We start from the raw sequence: 27,555 nt of genomic DNA, 5'->3' as shown, positions 1-27,555 counted from the left end.
CGCCTCCTTAGTATTGTTGGCAAGCGACGGGAAAAGCCTTCAGATGTGCCGCAAACGCTTCGGGCCGTGTGGTAGAAGCGTCATGATCTAAGTTGTTCTTCTTTCCGCTGTGTACCGCAGTTGACGGTCAGTGAAAAAGCAGCATCTGAAACGCGCTGCGGGCATTAGCAGTGAAATTAGCGCGCCTCGGCCTTTCAGGCATTGCTCGTGGCTTCTACGAGTCCTCTCCTAGCTGTAGGATATCACCGTCGACAGTGGCGCCCTCTCGCCCGACATGCAGTTCTTTCGACGGCCAATCGCACGCAGCATCTGCAAAATCTCCAGATAAAACGCGGGAGGGAACGAACAGAGGAGAGAGAGGGAGGGAGAGAAGGGGAAAGAAATCGAAAGTACCTGGCTTGTGCGCATGCTCACAATTCACCTCTGTGGAAAAGGCGTTGAGCATGCGCATCGGTTTGCGAGTCCTTAGAGTGGAATGAGTGTAAGAGGAAGTTGGATGTTTGGTGACGAAGTTCGACATTTTCATGTTGTTTGCGGTAATATGTGTGTGTGTGCGTGCATTGCTTTTCTGTGACACGGTCACCATGGAGTAATGGCTTCTGTCTTGTTTCTCTACCAGGACGCCTGGACTGCCGGCGGAGGAAGCCAGACGCTACCGCAGCCCTGATAGATGGGCTGTGATGGAACCCAGGCGTGCCGGTGGCAGTGTGCGGTGCATGCTCCGAATCTTGTTTCTTGTTGCCGTATTTCTTCGTACCTCAGGTGAATGTACGTATGTTTTATTTGTATATTTTTATGTGTAATCATACTAGTAATGTATTCACACTCACGAGTATAACTTTACACTGTTGGTCACTGCGCGCAAGTGTATACGTGCCGCAGGTGAATGTACGTGCTGCAGCCGCCTGACGATCGATACAGAGCCACACAGAAATTAGCGCGTTCAGAACCGGATACACATTCGCGGCGATGTACTTCTTATCTCTATAGTATTGCTGTTGTTAGAATCCACGTGGAGTATAGAATAATATGTCAGATCGGAAATGGACTGTTAATGGAGCAGTTCTGTGTGCCGACTGGAGTATGGAAGAGCGGTGTAGTCTCCTAAACGGATAAACCTTTCTACGAAAACATTAAAGTTAGGGCTAAAGCTGAATTCTGTCTGATTAACGCGATCACCTGGGGCAGGTTAATCAGGCAGCAGCTACTGAAACTTGAGCAAGAACTGATCACTTAACGTGAGATTAGAATGACAACTATTTTTGGTCATCCTCAAAATAATTTAAAAATACATAAATAAATGAAATAAAATAAATAGAGCATTCTAACTTGTCGATTCAACATGATTTCAGTTCTCAAACAGGCAGACTTACACAACCATATTATTCTAAAAGCATTTTTAGTCCTGTCTGCGAGGCAAAAACAAACAGCATCAGGAATTTTAGCATCGTTGAACTCCTTGATAGCTGTACGGTTTTAATACTTGAGTCAAAATATATTGTGATCTTCATATTTCTGCCTTTTTATTATGCGCTTCGACTAGTTCTGGAATAAAAGAAATACCCGTTTTTCATCTCAAGAAAAAAATATTTTTAGCTCTTTACCGAATATCAAGCAAATTACAGAGTATTTCATGCCTCTTTAAATTGTAACAAGCCCCCAATAAAAGCAGAATGGCGTTAATAACCGACGACTAAGATGGTTGTCATAAGCTAAGTATTAGGCTTGTCAATTGCGTTGGATCTCCAGTCGGCTTTTTGATTTTGCGAAGGGAAAAAAAATCCCCATGTTAGACTGGAAAGCAATCTTCATTAGAAAAGCTCATAAGAAGCAGACACAGGACAGGTCGATTCCTCCCAAGGCGCTAAGGAGGTACGGTCACAGCAAGGAAGCCTATGGATCCTAAACAGCAGTTAAGGGACTCATCCTTTATAGTTGTTCTTAATTCATAAGAATCACTTGACTCAACTTTGAACGGCAGTAAAGAAAATGCAAACCGCGGTCGTGATAATTTTCAAATAAAAAATTAGTACTTACACCATTCACTATGAGTTCTACTAAATGTTATTGAAATAAATGTCCTCAGACTATTAATGATCACTTACGTTCCCACCCACCCCCAACTAAAACCCAAGAAAATCAAACGTTGAGTACATCCTTTTATAAATGAAAAAAAAAAAAAAAAAAAACTTAATCAAAAGAAAAAAAAATGCCTTTCACTAACTAATGTGAAAGTGAATAACAGTTATTTGCAAACAGTTGTGAAACAAGCCACTGACATTCGAATTAACGACCTGTCCTCGGAATTAGATGTACGATACTTTTAATCTTCGATCTCTTCCATCAACTCTTCTTCTCCAATGAACTCTTGCAAAAATGGCACGCGATTCGTTTGCACGAACCCTCTACCTGTCACGCAAGAGTAACATAAATGAACTGTCACGTATCACGCGAGACAAACAATGAAGCAGAAAGAAGTGGCACGAGTCACGCCCCTATCGCGTAAAAACAGAGAAATCCAGAGAAAACTTTCATTCTTAGATTTAAATGCAGTGTGCAAGCATTTTCAATTACGACAACAATAATTTACAAAATAACAATGTAATGTCATAAATATACAATTAGACTATTGTCAATAATAATAATAATAAATTGTTTAATTGATTGTTACTGTAGTGCACTTTTGCTGAATATTAAAATTAAAACAAATAACATTTAAGGATCACTGATTTTAACATCAAGACATGAAAATTTTGGGGTCACAGATTTTAAAAAACAATCACGATGCCCTGATTGTTATGAAAATTGGTTAGAATTCTGATTTCATAAGGGCAAAATATCAAAAGAGGAGCCGAGTATAATGTGTTTGGTATTGCAGAAGGAAATTTTTCTAAGGCTGCTGAAGTGCAGAGTTCGAGGAAATGTAGATACTGAACTGGATAATCTGGAAAAGTTAAAATATGGATTAACAAGAAAGGCTAGAAGAAATTAAGTGCACTAGATTTGGGAATGACGAGAATATTGTCAAGTTTTCTAAATGAATTTTAGAGTACTATAGGCAGACAGGAAAAGGAATTTTAATACAAATCAGTTGTAGTATGAGACGTTTCCTTCTTATTGAGACAAATATTTGTATACTTAATATGAATAGAACGTCTGTATTATGCATAAATTAGTGAGAAAAATTTCAAGTGAATGGATTGCGTTACATATATCCTTAGTCATAGTAAAGACTGATATTTCTATCTAGTAAGTGCAACCCAAAAAATTGGCTGGATTTATGAATATTGGAGATGTCTTCAAGGAAGCTGACCTGCTAAGAGGAAAGTTGTATTGGAAATATTCTGGGTGATAATCAAAAATCGATTAACATTGTGGGAAAATGAGATTCTAAGACTTTAGATCATAGAAAAATTCTTCCTTCTTGTTTAGGAGTATCAGTATTGTTTTAATGGTTAGCAACCATCTCTCAGATACAAAAAAAAAAAGTTACTGTTCAAAGAAAAAAAAAACTGAATAAATAATTAGAGAGACGAGCAGTGGTCTTTTGAGGCACTGTTGATGAAGTTTAAATTCTTCTAAAATAACCAAGGTTAGAAGATAAGTAAGTATAGTATATTACGTCTGTTAACTACATGTGTCATCAAGACTGGTTTGCCTATTTTTTGGAACGAAAAACCCGAGACACCGGAAGCAAAAGCCATCCACCGAATGAGATCAGCTATTGTACTGCAATGGGAATTGACGTGAGGGCTTCCCAAACACTGACGTGCTTTGGAAAAGCATAAAATTAATTTTAAAAAAATTTTAAACGGAGTTTACGATATTTAAAAGAACACATTGAGGCTATTTTAAATATAAGGTAATCTTCTTATTGTAGATAAGCTTAGTACAGTGTACCCCCCCCCCCTTGAACTATTACTAAATGTAGGAAAATACCATCTTTTTGAGCGGCAGTCTCTGTGTATTACCTGCACCATCCACTACTAACCACCCCACGGAGTAGTGAAACTGCAGCTCTGAGGCCACTTGAATTTATGAACGAGTAATTAAACAGTTGTTAAACTATTAATTACTAACTGATAGCATTAACTGCGATAGACTCTTAGCCTTTAGTTTAACGGATAACAAGTTTCCAGTGAGCTAAAAAGATAATTTAGTTCAATATCAGAAGAGTAAAACTTGAAAAAAAAAAAAAATCTTATCCACAGCTGGATAATATCTAACATAAACGTTTGTCCTCCTGGATTGAAAACTAGACTCTACATTTAATTCTATTTTAAGACGAACCTTTGATGATCCTTTCTCTCCAAACTCAGGTATTTCGCTCCATAAAATAGATATAAACGAGTAAACCAGCCAGAAAAATTAACAGGCATAACACACTAGCCTCATAGCCTTAGCTACTTTTCCCAAAACAACTCAACTAACTCTAGCCAATACTTGTCTCGGTCATAATGCAACCAATAAAACTACATTTAAGCCTTGATCTTAATAACTAAATGTCAAAGAGAGAGAAATTCCAGAAAGTCTGATTTTTATTTTCAGCTGACTGCAAGGTGGAGTTGTGTTCCAGACAATATGCCCAAGCCATCGAGGTCGATGCAATTGCACGCAGTCCTACCTATCGTTTCTGTACGGTCCTTCGAAGTTACTTAGAATGTGTACGTGCGACAGCTCGCAGTTGCCGAGGCAATCTTGAATATCATACCATCTTCTCGTTGGTAATGCAGTGGAACGGAGAGTTTAACTGTTCTTACATCATTGCGCAAGGTCCAGACTATTTTCCTGTTAGCACAGGACCTCGAGTTCGTCCTACTGCTTCTGGAGAGTGTACTTTCAGGTCACGTGGACCCAGGCCGATAGTGTATAGTCACTGCGGATTGTTCGGTGATCCTCATCTACGTACTTTCTACAATGAATTACAAACATGCCGAGTATTAGGGGCGTGGCCACTCATAGACAATCCTTATTTGGCTGTACAGGTTACCAATGATGCCGTTATGAAGGGATCAAGTGCAACAGCAACTAGCAAGGTAAGCAATTCTCAGTTTTGGTTTCTATTAGTAACTTTATTCCTGATGTGAAACGAATGTGATAAATCTCTCGTGTACGCTGTCATCATTGTCCATTGTGAAAATTGGTAACTAACTTCAGTTATGAAACCTATAAAAATTGAATTTCAGTGGACAGGTAAATACTTTAAGGCAGACGTGGTAATATCACGTTAGAAATCAATCAGCGAATCTTCAGTATTTTGTTTTTCTTTAGCGATAAAGAAAAGAGCTTCCCGTGCTTTGGTATGTTATGTAGCGATAATTATGTGTATATTTTTAGAGCTGTTAAAATATCCTTCAAAGCGAAACAGGGAAGAAGAGTTGCTTTTACTATCGCAGATCTGTTGTGCGTTGCTAGTCGTAAAATCTCTACAATACGTCGCTATAAAACATCAAGTCCTGACTCATCTCTGGGAGCAGTCTGTTCGTGTGATGCATAGCAAGGCCTGCTGGCTATTTTCGAAGCTTGTGTTCTGTTGTTTATTGTGGGGGAGTAAAAAAGACTTGTATCCTTGACCCATCTTTCTTACAACTTCCATACATAAGGTATAGTTATTTGCAATAACACTTGTTCCCTCCGTCACTTTTATCACTGCATCTTTTCATCTCATTTTCTCTTTTCTCTCCATTCTCTTGACAATTTTTTCTGAAATTTCTTTTTCATATTTGTTTTCATTCCACTTATTTTCTTCCTTTCATTTGTTCAATTTTTATTTCTTCCTGTTTTCTTTGTTTGCTTCTTTTCCTAATTCTTATTGCCGAAATTTATTTCCATCTACCTCTTCGGTGTCATTTTATTTTCTCTCTCTTGCGTGCATTACATCCATTATCCAGTCTTAATTGGAGGTTAGCAAACAATCAAAATCTAAGATTGACTTAGAAGTCCTAATCGAAAGTAAGTATCTCGAATCTTGTCAAAAACTGAGGTGAAAAAAGAAAGGAATGTCTGACTTCATTATTCGATCTATCACCTGAATTACAAACCAAGATATGAATGTGAAGCGCATGGCAAGAGCCACGACTAACTTTCAAATTAAAGTAGACGATTCGTATTACCGTAATTCTTATTTTAAAATCACAAACTGTTGGTTCAACCATAAACTAACCAAAAGTATGCCATTACAAACGCTCTTATCCTGGTACAGGATCCAAGTTTGCATTAAAAAAAATTAACACATAATGTTACGTTTAAAATTTCTAGATAAATTATTTCTATTTTTCTAACTTCAGTAATGATTGATGATATAACTGAATTCTGTTTATAATTAGCATTTTTTTTTCGTTTAAATATGCTACTTTACTGTTTCTGAACTGAGAAATTAGAACTAAGAAAATGCATGGACTTGATGACATCATTCCAATTTCCTTTTTTTTTTTATCAGTCTTTCTTCCCTGACCCCTTGTCCCAAAAAAGGGCAACAAATATCCCCTTTGTAAAGCGTCAAAAGCTGTAACATAAGATGCCTACACGATTTATCCGAAATATTTAATTCGATCATACTGTCATCAGGAAAAATAGTCATGCTTTTGTGTGTGCGCGCGCGCGCGAAAAAGTCTAGCTAATTAAAATTGTCCAAAAATAAAATTCTATTTCATAAATTTTAATCAATATTTTCCAATATCGTGTGATTTTTTTTTTTTTTTTATTTGTCTGAAACATTCAATCCTTACTGAATGTAATAAAACATGAAATGATTATACAGGGGAAATGGCAAAGTCACAGTAAGTTTAATCTGTAAAAAGCACCGATCCCTCCGCGTACCTGGCAGTAGACGGCTAAAAATAGCCCAAGGGCACTCCACAGTTGTAATGAAAACCGAGTGGGAAGGATGTTATGAGAATCCCTGGTGATCCCCGATGAGCACTGCTAACGCTTATGGACTACATCCGCACTTCTTACTTTCTTCCCATTCTAAACCACTTTCTTAGCTGAATGACTCTTTCCCGACCACTTATCTTCAAATTAACCAATTTTTAGGTATGTTACGAGAAGACAAACTTGCTTATAATTTTTAAGCGGTTGTTATTTTCGAAACTGAAAACAGGAAAACTACACGCTTAAGTATGCTTCTGATGTTACGAGGTATTGAAAAGAATTGCCTAATAAAATTCATAAAATTAGGGACGCACGTTCGGTATTTTGGATCCCTGTAAACTGGATAAGAATAGGACAGAATGCAGAAATAAGTAAAAATATTAGAGCGAAAAAGTAAAATCGAGTAGTAAAAATTTGATTTGATAAAAACCAAACAATTAAGTATATAAACATAAATTCGGATTTTTTATAAGAAGAGTAAGTAATTATTATTCATCTTCATTTATTTATTTTTGGAGTCAAAAAAACCATACTGTATGCTCCATCATCACTGTCGCATTTCGCAATGCACATGGGCGACAATTAATTGTTGTTCAACAAAACTGCTTATTTTAAATACATTGTACCAATGTATTGGTTCTGTAGTGATTGGTATTTCAATAGAAGCTTAATAACAGCAACGATACCATCAGCATTCGACCAACTCCTCCCCCAACTCCATTTTCTTGTTCTTTACGAGAGAGAGAGAGCTTGCTTTCTCTATACACACGACTTTGGAACCCGCGAGTGGCCCCGGGGTGTGACCATCTGGAGAAATAAAAGGAGAAAGCAGTCGCAGAGGCACGGGAGATCGCTCAAAGCTCGTTAGTTGTGGGGCTGTCACGAGATGATAAACGACACCCCTCTCCGCGTATGTGGCCGACACATCCTTCTTTTATAGCGTCTGCCGTTTGCCTGTTTTTCCCCCGCTTTCGAAGCTTTCGAGTGCTGCGATCACCTTCCCATGCCCTTTTCGCTACGTGAAAAATCTGCATTTTGTTCCCTGCAAAAACATCTGAATCCAACATCTCTGCTTGCCATACAGTCATCCACTTTTAAGCTTGATTTGGTTCGGCTACTTAGCAAAACCTGAGTTTCTTTCTTTACATTTTTTTTTTTTCCCCGTGGAACGAAAAATTCTTTGAAGATGATGACTCGAAATTTCCAAGTAACTCCATGCTGAAGGTTTTGTGTTACTCTGTAATACAAAACTTAAATAGTAAAGAGTAATTGCTAGTTGCAGATGACAGTCATTCATCTCCCCAATGTAACTCTCATTGTTCACTGCTGTACTGGATTATTAGTTATATAAGTAATCTGTATTTCATATGCACGAGTGAGCTCAATCAATGGGGGGGGGGTACTAACGTGTTCACCTGCAGTAATCCGTTTGAGTTGTTGTTGCATGACCAAAATCATCAAAATCTTTCATCCAGGCTTCCATGTACTCGGAAAGATGGGTTTCTCAAAAATACGATTAACTGTATTTCTAGGAGGTACTCGAAAAATGTTATGTCAGACACATGACGCTAAATAATATAAGGCAGGTTTTTGTTTTTATTATTTTGGTGTTATTATAGAATATATTTTACAGTACATTTCTTAGGTATGTGTGTGCACATAAACAATAACAGCGTATTTTGTCTCTTGAAGGAATACATACATGGCTAAATAGAAGCTTTACCACCGAGAATTTTAAAATATTTTGTCTGCTTCTGCTGGCTATATCTTATACATTAAGTCATGATACGAAACTCTCAAAATTAAAATACGTCAAAATTTTCTGTTCTTCAGTTTCGGATTCAACGAACCCCAGCCCACCGGAAAGAGAGAAATGCTAACTTGTAGCCTTCTCAAAGTATAAGACAAAGTGACTAAAGAAGCTCTCAAAATATTAATAGCTTCTTTAGTACCTTTAATACATTTTACTTCAAAGCCGATGAGGATAAGGACAAATCTGCACGTCACACCTGACTTAATATTGAGGAGATTTTCTTAGAGCGAGCCAATAACTCATTTATTATATCATGAAGATAGTACGTTCATTTCAATGCTGTTACTACATGTAAGCTTATTTATATTTTAGAAAATCTGCTTTTTGTAACACTAATTATTTATTCCCAGTAGAAATTTAATCATTTGATCGAGTTAAAAAAAAATAACAATAATCACCTATGCAATCAAAAGAAAAGCATTGCAAATCCTGCTGGAAAACATTCAGGAATTGTTAAATTTCTTCGTAAAATCCAGAAATAAATTATATTATAAGAATTTCCCTTTAAGGAAATTAGCATATCCTTAAATTAAGGTTTAAATCAGTTTTGTCGTAAAAGTACTTATGAGCCTCTCCTACTGATTTTGGGAGATAAAAGGTGAAGATATTAATATTTTTAGACATTTTGTCCGGTTCACGAATTACAAAAGGCAAAGCATGAACCAGATGGTTCATGGTTTGCCTTTTATAATTAATCACTAATGCAATATATTTGCATTAGTGAACCAGAAAGTAGTAAACCAATCGCACCTGAGTACCGTGGATGGACAGAAAATCCAAAAGCCTGCTCTAGAGGTCAAGCATGGAACTTTTTTAAGCCACTTCTCGCCTCCAATAAGCAGGGTGATAGAAATTTATCTACCACTTAAGGATTTTCATGAACACTAAGGTTCGAAGTGGAGGGTTAGAAACCAAGGAAAATCACTGGAGCCTGGAAAAGCCATCTATTTACCAATCATGCCAGACAGCGATCTAACTTAAGAGAGAGAAACATAATTCTTCAGCCAAATACAAGAAATGCGATACTCTCTTCATAAGTCTTCAATCAATACAGTATGAACAGAATATTATCTAAAAGTGCAATTAGGTAACGAAGAAAGGGAATCATATCAGTATTAAAAAATAATGCTCCAAGAAGCTAATTTATAAGCTTAAGAAATGAAAATATTAAATTGTAATTGGGCACGAAATCGTAGCCTTTTATAAGAACCACAGAAATATTCATTAAGTCGTTGAACACTGAGAAACAAGTTCATTATCTGATAGTCATATTAATAATATGCGTTCAGGTAGCCAACTTCGTAAGAATGAATATAAAAAAATGAAGAACAGTTTCTTCAGGTTTAAATTCGCAACGATCGTAAACAGACAAAAATTCTTCCGAGTTGACTCAGTTATTTGCGAAACACTAATCAGAACACACCAACCTTAAACTTGAGGAATAAGAGAGTTCAACTCATATCACGAAGCAATAAATAAAATAAAAACGTTCTTCCATGCAGCCAGCCTCAACTGTTCACACCGGTATATTTAAAGAATTAATTTTTCCTTCCATTCTTATTTTCCTTCCAAAAATGTTCTAGAGAAGTGTTCTATATTAAGCATGTTTTGAGCGTATTTGATAGTTTAATAAAGAAAGCAGCTAACTTATTTTTTTTTTAATTGTTTTATTTCTGTACCTGGAAGATGCATGCTTCACTCAATACCTGTTTAAGCATTACTCAGATATATTGTAAAAGTTTCAATAACTGTTAAGTTAATCTCAGTCTCCCCGGCAGGGCAGGGATTATGATATTCGAAGCTTTGTTTTATCGCAGTGGTCAATTCATCTTCTAGCTGTATTTACAATCATTTCGTTCCGTGTCCATAAATGACCTTTGTCAGGGTTCCTTGTTAAAACTCCATCCCGGTAATTGAGCCCTGTGATCCCGTTATGTCCTATCGTCTCTTCCCTTGACCCCTCCTTTTAACAACCTCTTCTCGTGTACAATAAAAGCGGCAATGCTTCCACGCTGAGAGAGCGGTAAAGAAGACATTCAGTAAGTTAAGTTTTTGAAGGTCACAGACCCCGAGATCAGGCCGTATGCTTATCGACCTAAGCGTGATTAAGCAGGCTTGAAAACGGCCTTTAATTGAAAAGCAGTTTATTTAGAAGTGGATCTGCATTTTTTTATTAGTTTTGGGGAAAATCAATAGAATTTTTATTTTTTATTTTTGGTTAAATATTTGCCAAGGAGACTTTCGATATAAAATATCAGAAGTTCGTAAAGAGGAAAAAGGAAAGCAGATTAGAGTTTAAAATACAGAAAAATAAAGATCGTGCATATACAGAGTTCACGGGAATTCCGTTTATTTTCCCATCGTTTTGCTGACGCGGAACTACTTGGTTAATTCTCGGTACATGGACACTTGCAAGGTCGTTCCAAGCATGCACAGCTCTACCTGTTCAAGGCGGGGACACCACCTGCCTCCCCTAAGGTAATATTCGCGCTTTGTGTGTGTGTGTCAGACTCGTAATGTGGAAGCTGAGCATTACATTGGTATCAATTCCTTGACATGAATTGTTGTTTATTCTCCGCACTGCTTTTGAATACTGCATTCTTACATACCTTACAACCCAGGTCACCAAAAGAAAGGATCACACATATTCTCTCACCACATTTAATATAATCAGTCGTATTTTACTCAGTACCCGGCAAAATATTAATTTTGCAGGGTACTAATAATAATTAGTATCATGCATACCCTACAGATAGTAGGGTAGAATTAATATTGTATATAATAGTCAGAGAAAGTGATATCTTGCAGGATTACTTAAATATGTTGGCGGTATGGGCAAAGTTAAATAGTTATCAGTTTAACGTAGCTAAGGTGATACACTTTGGGAGGATGAGATCACATGCTGTGTACTATATTGATGGAACTGAATTGCAGCGCAGAAGTTTACGAGGCAAAGGACTTGGAGGTGATTGTGGACCTAGAACGGAAGTTGAGAAGTCATATGCAAAGGTGGCCAAAATATCATATATGAAATTACATGCTTGTTGAATAATACACTGATTAAGGGATTAAGCAATTAAGGGATTGTTCCACTTTATAGGGCAATAAGGCCACATCTGAAGTACTGCGCACAAATGTGGTCACCTGGATTCCTTGATGAAGAAATGGTGAATAAGCTTGTTAATCACAGTGTGGTTAACAAGGATGTTGGGACTAGATTTTTTGCTGAGGGTGGTGAATGTGTGGAATGCGTTGCAGAGGTGGTTATGAGTGCTTCGTCTGTGAATGAGTTTAAGGTGGAGTATGATGGGTATTGTTGAATAATGGTTAGTGTGTCAATGTTGGTTCTACCGAGGAGTCTTCTGACTCCATGGAAACACCCGTTATAATAATAATATAAAGCATTAATTAATATCGAGAGTTCAGTATGTTTGCTGCATAACTATATCAGTTAACAATATTCCTAATGAAAAAAAAAAAACAGTAAAACCTTCCTCTTATTTAAAATTCTGTAAAATATCAAACAGCAATGCTTGTAATATATTTATATTACATATTATACAAAAATGGTAGGTGACTAAGTAGTCAAAGGAACGTAAAGGGCTCTAGTCACAATGGACCCTGAGATTAAATTCCCAACATATTGTTCCTCCTTTCAATTATGGGTTGTTTTTTCAATATAAAACACAAAAATGTTACGTTAGTTTACATTAAACTAACGTAATTATGTTACGTTAGTTTAATGTAAACTAATGTAACATAATTAATGTAAAATTAATTATGGTTTGTTTTACATTAAACTGTAATAAAATTATAGTGTAATGTAAAAAAAAAAATCTAACGTAATTTTAATGGTTAAATATAGCCTACTTTCGTTTAGACTACTTTTTTTTTTTTTTTTTTTTTTTACAATGCCATTGGCTCTTTCCCCAAATTCTAGAGCATTACTGAAGTATTATAAAGCTAACATATGAAGAATAGAAATAGGAGAAAAATTGGACATACTTTTTTCGATGTTGTTTTCTGTCTTCTCATTCCGGTGATGTGTCTTCATATGCTGTTAAAGGAAGGTTTATAAAAGAGTTTATAAAATGAGTTTTTTGTACCTTAATATACGCGCATTATATAAAGTTGAATAAAACAAACCAACATCATTAAAACAGGGCGTTTCATGCCATATGCAGAATCAATACTCTAAATATTCTTGACGTGCTAAAAAAAGAGGGAATTATGAAGTTTTAAAAATACCGAATGACACTAAACTCTAACTCGTGTGCTTCATGTGTGTGTGTGTGACAGAAAGAGGTGGAGTCATTTCTGTGAGTTGAGGATTTGTGGTTCACCCTAGGCTTGCTTACAAAACTCGGACCTTTCGAAAACTGGATGCTGTGCTAGGAGAACTTCCAGATGCTAAGGAAACTGTATGTGTGTGTGCGCGTGCGTGCGCGCGCATGTGTGTGAATGATCGGGATTTCCAGCAAACGCTCGCGTTGCCACTCGAGGCCCCGTCTTGACGTCAAGACCTTGTAGTTGACGCAGTATGCACACCTGAACTCTAGTCGATGCCACAAAACTCCGGCTGGCCTTTCATTCTCCGACGTAGATAACGTCTGTGATGGCTGGCGCAGACGATTCCATTGTTATCTCAAGGGGGTAAGTGAGGTTAAATGATGGGACATGCAGTTTGGGCTGACGGTTACTGACTGGAATTAGAAAACTTGTAATTATACAACCTAAGTAGTTTACTGGTGATTTTTTTATTATTATTTTTATTTTGGGGCAGAAATTTAATACGTAGTAATAAATACATTGCCAGCTCACGTTAAAAAAAATAACTATCCTCATAATATGTCAGTGTGGCTGTCCTAACTGTTTTTGAACGTACAGTAACAACATTTGCAAAGTACACCTACTTCAGCTTTTTTCCACAATTATTTTATACGATCAATGTGATTTGAGTTACTCCAGTACAGCAAGCTTATGAATCAGGAAAGCACGTGGCTAATCAGACTTTCCTGGTTCTTGAAGCAAGATATCCATTTTATTTCCCCTCAAGCAGACTTAGTTTTCAAAACAAACTTGGTACTCGGATAAACGACAAGTGAAGCTTGTGCTAAAGAAATTTCTCAAAGCGATGGTATCATCATAGCTTACTGACATAACACGTCCTTTGCAATTTCAATTGCTATTGCATTATGCAAAAAGAAATATCCCAAAAAAGAATTGATTTAACTGTCTATAACTGGTATATGTTCTTTGTCATTTCCGTATGAGTTAGGCTACGTTATTGTAGTGGCAAAAACTCTTATAAAAGGGCAATAGAAGGGTTTGAACCCAGGTCCTTCCAACCGAAAGACGGATGCCGAGTTTATGGGCTGAAAAACTTGTACTATTTTTATCTCCATTATTTGTACCTTGGATGTAATTTTTTCCCCTGATTGTTTGAAATTACGGCCTAAGCAATTAAGACTATGAGGCCAGTGTATTATATCTGCTAAAATGCTTGTGTTCTTTCTTAGATTACCAAGGAAAATTTACATCCAAGATACAAACGTTGGAAATAAGAATAGTACAAGTTTCCCAACTAATAATAAACTAATAATGAACAGTGCTACAAGAATTTATTCTAAGCCAACTATACAAGTTTCGAACATTCCAATTCAGAAAGCGAAGTACAGTATGTCATAACTTGAATTTCTGTTCAAGCTACGTGCTACACTCTGAATACAACTTCGACATGAATCAGAATTGTTAAATAAACGGAATAATCGAATTACAGAAGCTGGCAAACCCAAGAGTAAACATGGTACAATTTTCAAGAATTTTCGAAGATGACAAGAAAGAGTGAAATAAAGACGAAATAGTGAAATCTATTACAATAATCTGGTCAATTCGAACAAGCTAGTGAAATCTCCCTCTAATGTTGAAATTTATATAGAAATATTTGCATAAATGCCTGAAGAGCATCAAGGACTGCTGATTTGGCAGATCAAAGTGGATAATATGTAAGGAAACTATTATGTTGGAACTCTTATTACTTATAGGTTAATTAACTTTCCCCAATCAGTTAGGGGGAAAATTTTACGTTTTACAGAAATTAGTCATGTAATTTATGGTGGAGACCTTATGAACTTCAAGACGGTGTTAATAACATGATGCGTCCATTATTACATTTACTGTTATGTAAACGGACAGCTTAAGATAAATGTATCACACTGAGTTAGCAATTTCAGTGAGACTGCTCATGACTAATTCGGCTACTTTTTTTTTAACCCTTGTAATCAACACCATGGCATATTTTGCAAGAGATACAAATGCCATAGTTCGTGATCTTTCGGTAAATAATGTCGAGTTTGCCTGCATGAGATAGTTAAGGATGTTTTTAGCTGGAAACCGCACAATCCGACTTCAAAGAATGCGCTTACTTTTTGTATGTCGCATGTGATGTGGGAAACACGGTTGGTAGTGGTTTTAAGGGGCAACTTCCTCACACCAGGTGAACTACTGTTTGGAAAGTTTGTGCTATTCTTAGATATCTCTTGCCCGGGAAAGTATACTAACAGAGAGCTGCGTGCCAGAGATAATGTAAACTATGTTCAGTCGGAGTCAGCTGCGAGGTGTTGTTTGTCTCTGTCTGCTTGCTTGTAAAAATCTTAGGCGTTGCCACTGCAAAAGGATAGGTTCTTTCTGAAGGAAGTTAAGCATATGATCTGCACCCAGCAATGTTTTTTGTCCTCTTTCTTAATACAATATTGCTCCAATGCCTATCATTAAATGATAGACATCTGAAAGGGTCTGTTCAGCAGAAACTGTTACAGAGGAATATAAAGCTTTTTTTATTATTATTTTTTATTATTGTTAATGAACTGCGAAAGTGGAGTATTTTTTCCATATACATTATGGCGTTTCAATCATTTCTAATCAATATCTGCAATCGCATAACATATAATTAACATTCAGTCGCAAAGTATTTCCTGTTTAGTTTGTTGATAAGATACGAAACAATTGAATGGGGTTATCGGGGTTGACAGTAGCGATTACATATTCATGTTTCCTGCATTTTGATTTAGTGTATTCATTTGCTATTCATAACATACTCGACTTCGCTACTTAATCATTAGTAATATGATTCGGGAAAAAGAAATGAGCTACAACCAATGAACATGCGAGGGATATTGGAAATATCTCCCCCCTAAAAACTGACAGTTGTCTTTCGCTTAGAATAATTACTGGTCTGCTAATGTATTGAGATTAATTACATGTTTATTTCTACGTGTTGTGTTCATTTTCGTAAGAATCACGAAGCCGCTGTTTTTCCCATTGGTCAAAGTCATGTGTACGAATCGTGTCCGATGACGTAAGTGAACGTAATGCATTGCGATAAAAACCGCTAAGTGGAAAATAAGACAGGTATCACACAAAACGCCTTTTTCATTTGTTGTTACTGTGAAAAAAAAAAAAATGCATCGAGAATTTTTATTCCGACAGCATCTGAGACAGTCACGTGGGTTCCTACCTCTCAAACCCCGAGGGAGTATTGCTTTGATCGCCACCTCGTTAACCCGGTTTAATGCAGTATGCGCTTGCGTGCTTTAGAAGTGCACAGAGGTGGAACGTGAAACGAGCTGGTTTCGCCTTAACATTCAGGGGTAGCACCTTCTGTTGTTGGAAATGAGAAATTCGAGAAATGCCGTTTTGGCATTGATTCAAGAATTACGCCTGGTGTTTGTTTTCCTTCGAAATTTTTGCCCCACTGATTAAAGTTCTAAATTAGTTGCATCGGGGTCATCAAGTTGAATCCTACCGTAACACCTGGCCTAACAGAATGGAGCGAAAGCAAGAGAGAGAGAAGGTTTCTTAAACAAGCCACTACTATGTTGTTTGTTATTTGCATTATGATTATTATTATAAACTTCTCTGACCTGGTGACTTCAAAACACTCCCCCTGCAAGCGGTATAAACTATAAAATGGAACCGTGCATTCTTAAAAGGTTACAAATGCCAGTATTTTGATCCAAGCTTACAGAAGTTGAAAATCTTGTCTAGGTTAAAAAAAAGAAAAAAAAAAGGAAGAAATGGATGCTTCATGTTTCGGTCACGCAATCAGATTCATCTGAAAACTGATTATTCTATAAATGGCTGTGTACATTTTTATTTATTTATTTATTTATTTTTGCTTACGCGAGCACGTATACACCTGCTTAAACAACATAATTATCATATTAGTTTGTAAAGGTTTAAGTCCAGTATAAATTCACAGACTATTTGTTGATCACATTTTTTTATTGAGTTTAAACCTCTATTAGTTTCGCGATGCTTGTTGCATTTTTTTTTTTTTAATTTCATTCTCCTGATGAGGTATATACTGTATAATACGCGAAACTAGTGGAGGTTTAAACTCGATAAAAATGTCTCCCTATTGAATTTATACCGGACTTAAACCATTAATGCCACATTATTTGGTTCCTTTCAACATGCTGTTTTAACTCTCACGAGGATACGTGCAATATCGTATAAAGAACGTGAATAGCAGGGGAAAATAATCAAGCTTACGAGTATGCACATCAATACACAAAAATCAATCTTGATTTTTAGGACTAGAAAGAAAATTATGCACCTCGCAAAATGTATCTTGAGATTTCATACGTCTTATATAGAGAAGGGAAAAGTAAAAGAATCTGGAAGTTTCGATTTTTAACAATCTCTGCACAATTCAGTTCCCTTTTCACAAATTATGTGAAAAACAATGTAAATTTTTAGAAATTAAGCTTTTGCAAGACATTAAAGTAACAGAACTTTCTCAAATCGAATGTCATCCGAATGTTGGAAGTGAGATTTTCTCATTTTTGAACCATTTAATCCCATTCTAAGATTGCATTATTTCCACGATTCGGAATATTTATCTGTTAAGGATATCTGGTCATAAAAGTATGACCAGACTACTTAAGAATGGTGCTGGTCAGTAACCATCAATTGTGTTGATCACAAATGAAAAAAAAAAAAAAATGATCTTTCGGAGTTCAATAAAGGGCTTATTGTGGATGCCTGTCTGATTGGAGCCACGATTTTGAAAACAGCAGGGCTGACTGGTTTCTCAAAAGATGAGATATCCCGGGTATTTAATCAGTGAAAAAATAACCTGTATTGCTTATCCAACTGTGGTCCTAAGTGTCTGTCAGGAACGAGATCGTTCCTGACAGACACTTGCTGACATGCACACTGACATACAAGAAAGCTTGTATGGACAAACAGAACTTCCTGCGTACTGCAACTGACCGAATCATTTAATGAAGGTTGTTCCGGAGGGGGTTGAAGAGGATCAATACTGGCAGTCGCATGCCTATACGGAAACCACTGATGAACAAAAGTTTCTAATTCGGTGGCTGGTATATGTAAGATCAGCCAAGAAAGAGGTAATCATTCCCCCCACTAACATAAATAAAAAAAAAAAGAATTTTAAAGTTGAATAAGAAAAACCCCATCTCTGTATAAATTTCGAATTAAAAAATGAGAAAGTTAAAAATTAGAAATAAACATTAAGTGAAAAATTGAAGTAAAGTATATCATAAATTTGTCAGGTCTAATTGGACGACTGGATAGCGTCTCTAATAACCTCAACAGTGGCTGCGAGTTCGAATTCTACTGTGACTTTGCGAATATTTTAAGGCCGTCATTTGTGCAATGACCGGTGTGAGGCTATCACTCTGCTTGTCCTATTATAGAACATTTAAACTAATTATAATGTAAATGTTCTATAGTAGGTTGACTATAGAATTATCATAAAAACATAAAATAACAAATAATAGCAACAATATGCATTTGTCATTCGTTTCCCCCAAGATCTCAATCGCGACCTCGCCTCAAACCGAAGTCTGGTTTCGCACCTGACAACAGAAAAATCGAAATGGCAAGTAGGCTAACTAAAAAGGCATGACTCTTAATAACATATACCGCATCATTATTAAGTTACTGCTTTTGCCAACTAGTTATCGTATAGTCTATCATGGTAATAAGCGTTCTTGTGGACTGAGCTAAAGTATGCGAGATCCTATTTTGAACCATTTCCATAGCATTAAATACTAAGTTTCATTCGTTTCAAGTTTTATGTCGAAGATTTAATTGCCTTCGTTGCCTCAAGGTTGCAGACCACTTGTTAGAAACTGTTGTCCAACTGACCTCTCCTTAAAAGACGTGTTAATTAAAATCCAGAGACTTGTTTTCTAGAGTCAAAAGAACTCGAATAACAACGTAAGTGAACTTAGGAGAATATCATGCCAATTAGTTTAAGTAGCAATTACCTTAATGCGTACCGAATTAACGTTAATGAATAGGAAAGTGACAGGTTTCTCCATTAAGAGTGTTGCTGGCATTGACTTCCGCGGTAGTGTAGAAGTATAGCTGGTTAGTTTCGCATGTACTGTCGGCAGCAAGTGACTCATTATGTTTTTAACAAGATATAAATAATCCTTAGATATAATCCTAGGAAAAAGGCCAAACCACAGTATTACCAACGACATTTTGTGAAATCTAAAGCAGGAATATGTAATGTTTCCATAGAATTTTTCATTCGTAGCCTGAATTCATTCTTATGTTAAAATAAAAAAAAAAAAAAAATCGCGATCACATCCTACGAATTAAACGTTCGTGAAGTCATTCAGATGAGGTTCAACGCAGTAATGCCATATCACAGCCAGCTAACATTAACTAGCAGTGACAGTCATGACCGTGGTCTGTCAAAAACCTCATCCTTCACATCAGCTTATCACCCTCTCTCATCACTTCACTTAGTGAAGAGTGCATTTCACAATAAAAGGCGAGGTAATTACCACAGAAATGTCTTCAGAAATTCTTTCAACTGGTTTAACTGTACTTTGAAATTTATAAATTTCAAAGTACTCACCTAATAAGGACGAATAAAATTTTGTGAACAGTATAATTCATCTCACAATGTGAAGCTAACGACCAATTTAAAAAGGAAAGCTCTTTAGTGTAAAATTTGATTTTAAAAATATTTGCTTCTTAGGACAGAAAACATTTCAAGCCTTGTTTGACCAAATAAAGAAAGTAGTTGAATCTAATGCTAGTTTAAAATTATATTTATTTTAGTATATGCATTAAAATAAGGCCATGTAGTGAGTATTGTCTCAACAATTGCATATGTTCGTCTACCAGATATTTCCAGTTTCTCAAGAAAATCCTCCTTTTAAAAATGGATGTTGGGAAAAGCCTAGAAAGTGTATCACTCCTATCTCTAATGGGATCCGAACTAAATTTTCTCAAGTAACAGGCATTTTCGAATTAGCCACAAAGGTCTCAATAACAATGGTTAAGGATTAATTTTGCTCATCCAATGAATCACTGCAAATATAAATTAAAATGCCTTGGTTAACCAGTCATAGTATTTCTCAGAAGAAATGTGCTTATCCTGGTCCGTCCATCCCTCAATACAGCCAATCTTTGCTTACTCAAATTTAATGGATAATCTGACATTATGAGCAGAGTGCGTTCATTAGAATAACTGGAGATCCACCTCTGGCCAGATAGCATCCTTCGGCACTTCCCAGTGACCATATATATGTCTTACATAAAATTGACAATCTTAATCCTGACATTCAACAGCTGCTTTTACTGTCGATTCATTCCTTCGCTTGCAGGAAAACGACAACACAAGGTCAGTGAATGTCAAGGACACGTTACTCCGCCTCTAACCTTGTCGTTTGGTCACATCACGTCGGTTCCACACACACACAGAAACTTGTAGTTTCGTTAGCACATGTCACTTAGAATTTAGCGGTTAGTAAACGCCTATAGCTGTGAGAATTATTTAGCAGAGTACTACGCGCTGGTTTTCAATACGGGATTTCTTCACGTAAAAACTAAGTAGAGAAAGATGATTTGGTCCAGTAGCATCCGATTCCAGTGATGGATACTGCATTTCTAGGACTCTTATGTAAACAAACTTAAAAGGAATAGATTTGTCGAAAAAATAAATAAAATAATTAAATCCGCAAAGAAGATAAATGAAGGTGGCGCATAATTATAATAATGTCCATTGTTTTATGCTGCCAGGAAAGCTAAACTAAAATTTGACTTTCGGATAGAAAGATAAACACTTTCAACAACACAGGAGAATCTGAACTCACCATTTGTCAGTTGGAAAGATGCTAGCCACTCGAAAGATGCTACCCATTTATTATCAATGATAGTAGCAATCAATCCGACAACATACAGTTCATCTTCCTATCAGCACAATCAATTCATTTCTCAGCTCTTCGATCTTTACTTTACTAATAACTGTTTATATCAGTGTATGGAGGAATATACCTCGTTTTAAAAAAAAAATTAAAAAAACACAGAGTATATGTTCTAATTTAGGACACCGTCGTCACTGTGCCTTTAACTCCATCTCTACTTTTCTGTAGTTTAGTTACAATTTCGCCCAGTTTGGCATACAACAGTTTTTGCTAAAGAGAGACTCCTGGGATCAGTTTTCCTCTTATCTTTGCAAACAACTTAACCACGTGTCGTTTGATGAATAATATCCTCTTCAGGTTTCAGTTTCTGTTAAGTTTAGTTCATATTTTAAGAACTGTTCCTTGTATATTTCAGTTTGTGCTTTGTGTTCGAAAGTTTTTTTTAATTTTTTTTTAACTCTTGCATATTTTTCTTTTCACAGTGCTCATTGAGCTGCTCAAAACCTAAATCTCGAGTAGTGTGTGCGGTCATCACTATTCAATAACATAATAAGACTTTCGTGTTTCTTATAGCAAGTGAATTTATCAATCTTATGGAGGAATGTGCTATGAAGCTTTAACTGGTGCTGTGCTATGCTCTGCTCCTTTCTCCAACTTTCCTATGGCATTTCCACAAGTCAGACTCGTACCCTAATTTTTATTCTGTCTCCAAGAGTAACTCCCCCCCCCGCTCTCTTTATCTAAGTAAACCTTTCTAATGATTGAAAAAGAAAATTTATGCCTTCCTTCCTGGCGCCTGCAATCGAGCCGTAGGCAGGTACAAATAACTTTTGACGCATAAAATACGTGAATTGCTTATATCTTCTATTTCATCACCAACATCACCATTTCATCTAACTTCGTCAATGTCCGTACTCGGACACCGAAATTATGTTCTTTGCCCACTAAATTGTCCGTGAAGGTGTATTTAATGTATTATAAAGCAAATGACGTTTATAAATATAAAATTTCAATATTATTTGCTTTCGTCCACAAAAAATATTGAAACTTTGATATCGAAGTTAGAACACGTATTAATCATTTTGCATGCGAGTTCATGTTTGGCATTTATCGATGCTAACCTCTATCTCAACGAACTGCGACTGGTTACCATGGGTGCTTGTTCACGTGATTGCATGAAGTGTGTCGGAAGCATTTTGGTAAAGTACATAAGATTCTTGCACGAAGAGTCAGTTAATCACAAACGAACTTGGTTAACATAGTAAGTCGTGCACACGCGCAGAGTACATAATTTGTCGTGAGTCACGACCTCCACCAGAACACTGCCATTTTCAACTGTTTACCTGGCAGTCTATCGTTCAAAATTTCCCCATCATTCCTGTGAAGCTTGCTTTAGTAATAATCCTACTTCAGATAGAGGGGGGGGGGAACCCTATATTGAGAAAAGTGGTAGGTCTACAAACAGTGCCTCCTCCCTCTCTTCTCAACTAAAGATTTTCCGGCCTCGTGACTTCCTTATACATTATTTAATCACGCTGCATATATCTCTCATCTTTTCTCTCTACTGTGTGCAGAGAAAAATAATTATCCATTTTTTAATTCTCACATAAGTACTAAATTAGTGGATATTCATAATAAAAAATTTGTATAAAAATTATGCTGCACATAAATAATGAGCCGGTAAACAAAACATTCCCACGTTATTACCACTTAATACATGAGTTTCTTTAAGTCCGTTCTTAATACCAAATTACGGTATTATTATTCTCTTTTTTCATTTTATGTTAGACGTATGTGCTTGTACATAGTGAGGGGTTCTGCTTTCTTGTCGATAAAAAAGAAAGTTTGAATTCGGCCCTTGAAACAAAGAACCCTTCATTTGCTCAGTGAATGAAGGTTCTGAGCATTGGATTTCTTCCACTGCTCAGAGCATTCATTCACTGAGAAAGCTTAAGTTCTCTCTAATGCGTTGTGGAATTTTGCGATAGGTAGATATGTATGCTACAATATCCCTCAATTTTAAATTTTGTGCTTCACTGCCTTCACCATAGGCGTGGAAGGATCACTAATTTTAAGCAACACATCATCATCTATTAGCTTTCAGAATAAAACCGAAGATCAGCAATGGCAATGTCACTGCTAAAAATGGAGTTAAAAGTGGTTGTATTTATGCAGTTTTATAGATATGACATAAATGGAAACTGCAAAAGTAAATTTTAATAACAGAAGTCCAGTTATTAATACATTTAATAATAAAAGTATTAGTTATAGATTAAATTATTATTAATAATACGACATTTGAATAAACTAAAATAAACTAAAGATATTTGAATTATAATAATTCAAATATCTTTAGTTTATTATACATTGCATGAATTAGGTAATTAGTCAATAAATCTAATATAGTGGTGATACGTGTGGACATGTTTTAGGGATTCATGTTAGAAAAAGTGTGGGTGAACCTATAAGCAGGACAAATCCTGCTTAAACGGGAGAGGATCTGCAAGCCTTCAACTTAAAAATTGATGTTAATTTAAATTCTGATCAATGTTTTCAAGGGATAATGTTCATATAAAAAGGAAAATTCATTATTATTACCAAAAAAAAAAAAACTGAAGAGACATTCGTCGAATAAATTGATGTTTCTCTAATGCGTTAAGATGAATTATACTGGGAGAAGAAAATTCGGGAAATAGTTTTCGAAAAACTAGGGGAAAAAAAACTGAGTTACGTAACATTCTTAGAGACAGGCCTTACAGCAGGGATGCATAAACTTCTTAAGGCCGCATAGTTAATTCCACTGATACTTATGGGAGGGACGCCAAAAAAAAAACTTGAAAGTTATCTACCATATATTGTTTATTTTATTTATACCTATCATAATTGTTACAAAAAAGGTAATAAAAAGTAAGTGAATTTAATTTTATGTGTGACATTGCATTGATTTGACAATTGTTTTGATATTTGGTTCGAGTTTTGTAGTAGCCAACCGCAAAATTGATTCTAAATTTTCATCAGTCAAGCGGTTCCTATTTTTCTATTTGTTAATATTCATGACTGAAAAAGTTTGTTCACAAATATATGTTGAGCCAAAGAGACTTGCATATTTTAATGCATTATCTAGCAACCATTTATAATTGTTTTTATCGATTTGCAGGCTCTCATCGTTTTGAATGTCGATGAGTTCAAGCTGTGCTGATTCGGGTGCATTTTCGGGCAAAATGGCAAAAGGATTGCTAAATAAATCTAGCAACGGTTTCACGTTTTTAAAATCAGAAAATCGATCCTTGAAGGCTGATATCAAGTTATCAATCTTTTCAACATACACAGTTTTGAAGTTGACATTGAACTTTTCAGAAACTTTCTTATAATTAGGAAAATGGATGTAATTCCCTGACTTCAGTTGGATTTGAAATAGATTTAACTTGCGCTGAAAAGACAAAATGTGGCCGTAAAGTTGAGTAACCAATTGATCTTTGCCCTGAAGTCGCGCATTTAAATGATTAGTAATGTCAACCAGAAAGGCTAAGTCACATAACCAATCCGGATTTTTTATGTCAGTGACGTTTTTGTTTTTTTCAGTCACGAAGATTTCAATTTCATCAATTAAATTTAGGAACCGCTTCATTGTTTGTCCACAACTTAGTCACCTCAATTCTGTGTAAAAAATTTTAAGTCACCATATTCACTTTCAATGTCTTCAAGAAACTTTTTAAATTGTCGGTGATTAAGGCCACGGGATTTTATAAAATTAATTAATCGTTGAAACCACAAATTTCATGACATGTTCAAATCCAAGTTTCTTAGGGCACAAGCTCTCCTGGGCTGTGGAAGTAATGTCAGTTGATTCATCAATAGCTAATGAAAAATAGGCAAATTTCTTTGAATAAGATGTTAATTGGTCCTTTACATTTTTCGACATTGCAGTAATTCTTCTTTGCACAGTCATTCTGTTTAACTGAATTTTCCTCAACATTTTTGGCTGATTTAGGACAAATGTTTTTAGCAGCTATCTCAAGGCAATCTTTAACGAAATCTCCGTCTGTAAATGGTCGGCACCTTTTTGCTATAAGGCGAGATATTTCAAAACTTATTTCTGTTGCGATTTCCGAATCTTCAATAGGTTTTGTAAACATCACTTGCTGACCTGTCAATTCTCGTTTCAAAAATGAAATCTTTTTATAATAATAATATTTGGTTTCCAGATCAAGTGTTGATCAATTTTTATTAAACTGAACCAACTAGTTTCGCCACACTTTAACTGTTGGCATCTTCAGGGCACTTTTCATGATGAATGAAATCTTTTGTTTACGTGGGTCTTCGGGTAATTTGAAAATGTAGAATGCAGACTTTCATAGTGTCTCCTTATATTGTATTCTTTTGGTATGGCTACATCACTTTTGCAAATCAAGAACACGATATTATTAAACGACTGCACAAAACCATATTTTTCGGTCCAGCTATCCTGAAACTGCCGGTTTTCATCCTATAGTTTGCGTTTCCTACTTGGCCCTGCTTTATCCATTGTAGAATTTAATTTTTACCGTTTCCTAGGGCTGATAATTAATTGTAGCAACCGCACCTACGAAACTAAAATACTCATATGACAAATAGACGAATTATAAAATTTGTTAACATTATTACTAACCGATTATCGTAAGTAGACAGGCAATCGTGACGTCACAGCTACTTTGCTTTGCACATGTACCATTTTTAAAAATTACCTATCGTGTAACTTGTTAAAATTAAAATAATACACGGTAAGGCGCGCCAGCAAATCAACGGAGGGCCGCATGCGGCCCGCGGTCTGTGCATCCCTACCCTTCAGTCACAAAACCAGAACTTGTGATGGAGAAATATGTACTGTATATACCTTGATGTATATACTGTTTTATATGTGATAATATATTGCAACATTTTACCAACATGAATACTTGTTAAACCTATAAAGCAAAATAAACTTTGGCAGGTCCAATTTATGCGTACTTTTTTTTTCTTTTTTTTTTTACACGATACGCAATTGATTCTGCGATTGGTATAAATAATCAAAGAACATAATTATCACACAGAAAATGAGTAATTATATAAAATAAACAAATCAGAATGTAATCCAAAGTGAAAAATAATTTTAAAAAAGTAAACAAAAAAAAAAAATAAACGGGAAAGCGTTTCATCGCGTATATCCCATTGCCAAACTGTACCGGATAAAGTAAACTTCGTTTCACAATTCTATGCTCAAGTATTTTGGTAACATATTTGTCACATATTTGTTGTATAATTTGTCTGCTTCGATTTTTGAAATATGTATCAATTCCCCAATAATTTTCTAAAAAAAAAAAAAAAAAAATCCAAACTTCCGAAAATCAAATGTGATTAAGAGAATTTATTATTTTAAGACAGGATATTATGTAAAGACTGACCTCCCAAATGGAGGCCATTTGGCAACCCAGTTTAACAGCCCAATAACCTATATAATCTCCATTCCCAAACTTTTTATTTTCTAGGATCAGAATTGGTGTGCAATTAGCATCCCTACATCGTTCTTGGGTTCCATGTCTAGAATACTATTGGATAATGTGAAAGCATTTTTGGTTTGTCAAACTTCACTGTTTAATTAGAATCGCATACAAAACAGACGGTAATGAAGTATTTGACTTGAAATGCAGATTCGCTGTTCTAAGTAAAAGCTAATGATTCGATTTGATAATGAAAGGGTAGATTGATACATGTTAAGATAATACTTCAGTTCGGTTTTCAAACAAACATACCACAACTTTATAGTAGCGTGTTAGAGGGACATATCAGTGTGAGGTGTGCGTGTACTAATACAATAAACATTGTCCGGCTTCCAACATGTCTACCTTCATCATGGTGTCTACGTGGAGTACATGTAAGTCACGCGCCCACCTGCAAGTGCAGGGTTGGATCATGTTTGGAGCACGAGCGTCTCGTCTTCTTCCTTCCATTCTCCCCCCCCCCGACACCGAATACTCCCTACTTTACTGCCGTGGCTTCTAGATGGTTGGGTGGACTGTTGTTCATAGCTTTAAAAGTGTGATTAGGGCGTCCAATAGCAAGCTACAAGCAGTCTGGTGAAGTGAAACTGCCCAGAACTCTTGGAACACTTGACACCTTTCAAGGTATAGCGTTGCTCTTTGCCAAGTTACTCTACCTGGGTGGGTGGCAATGTAGGTTCATTGACTACGCCTGTGGCAAAGAAAAACTATAAAAACATTATGCAGATTATATCAGACATTTTACGTCAAGAGAGAACATTACGAAACGCAACTTCACCGACCTATCAGACTCGTAGAAGAAAAATTTCGTGTTCAACGAGGATTACTATTTTCATTTAGCACAAAAAGTTTACAAAAATGTCCAATATTCAAGGGTTAGCTATCAGTAAAGGTGGGCTGGGGGGACATATATAAAGGTTAGTCAGCGGGCTCCTAAGTTCAATGGTACTCATTTAAGGTTATTGTTAAATATTTATTCATTTTTACAGTAAATAAAGCTGAAACTTCCACCTTCAACATATATTTCTAACTAGTGTATACTTTTCCATATTCTTCTACGAGAATGAGTCCTCTTCCAGCTTTGCAATCCCTCTATCTTCCAACCTAAGTTGAACACGTTACAAAACAGCTAATCACTTCCTGTGCAATTTCTCTTTCG

At 36.0% G+C, this 27,555-nt stretch overlaps 1 protein-coding gene across 1 annotated transcript in view; it reads left to right on the top strand.

Moving 5' to 3' along the window:
• Positions 1–454: 454 nt before the first annotated feature.
• The window catches only part of LOC150099815 (repulsive guidance molecule A-like), a 35,289-nt gene continuing 8,188 nt past the window's right edge, over positions 455–27,555 (top strand). The window contains exons 1-2 of the mRNA XM_090403738.1: positions 455–768; positions 4,549–5,036. Coding sequence (XP_090259864.1) covers positions 681–768; positions 4,549–5,036 — 576 coding nt within the window. The 5' untranslated portion in view covers positions 455–680. The remainder of the gene's footprint in view (positions 769–4,548; positions 5,037–27,555) is intronic.

This window comes from Typopeltis vanoorti, chromosome 14, assembly GCF_054136105.1.
Source record: "Typopeltis vanoorti isolate ZY-2024b chromosome 14, IOZ_Tvanoo_1.0, whole genome shotgun sequence".
NCBI classification, from domain to species: domain Eukaryota; kingdom Metazoa; phylum Arthropoda; class Arachnida; order Uropygi; family Thelyphonidae; genus Typopeltis; species Typopeltis vanoorti.
Note: the sequence above shows the minus strand (reverse complement) of the source record. Positions and strands in the feature narration are given on the sequence as shown.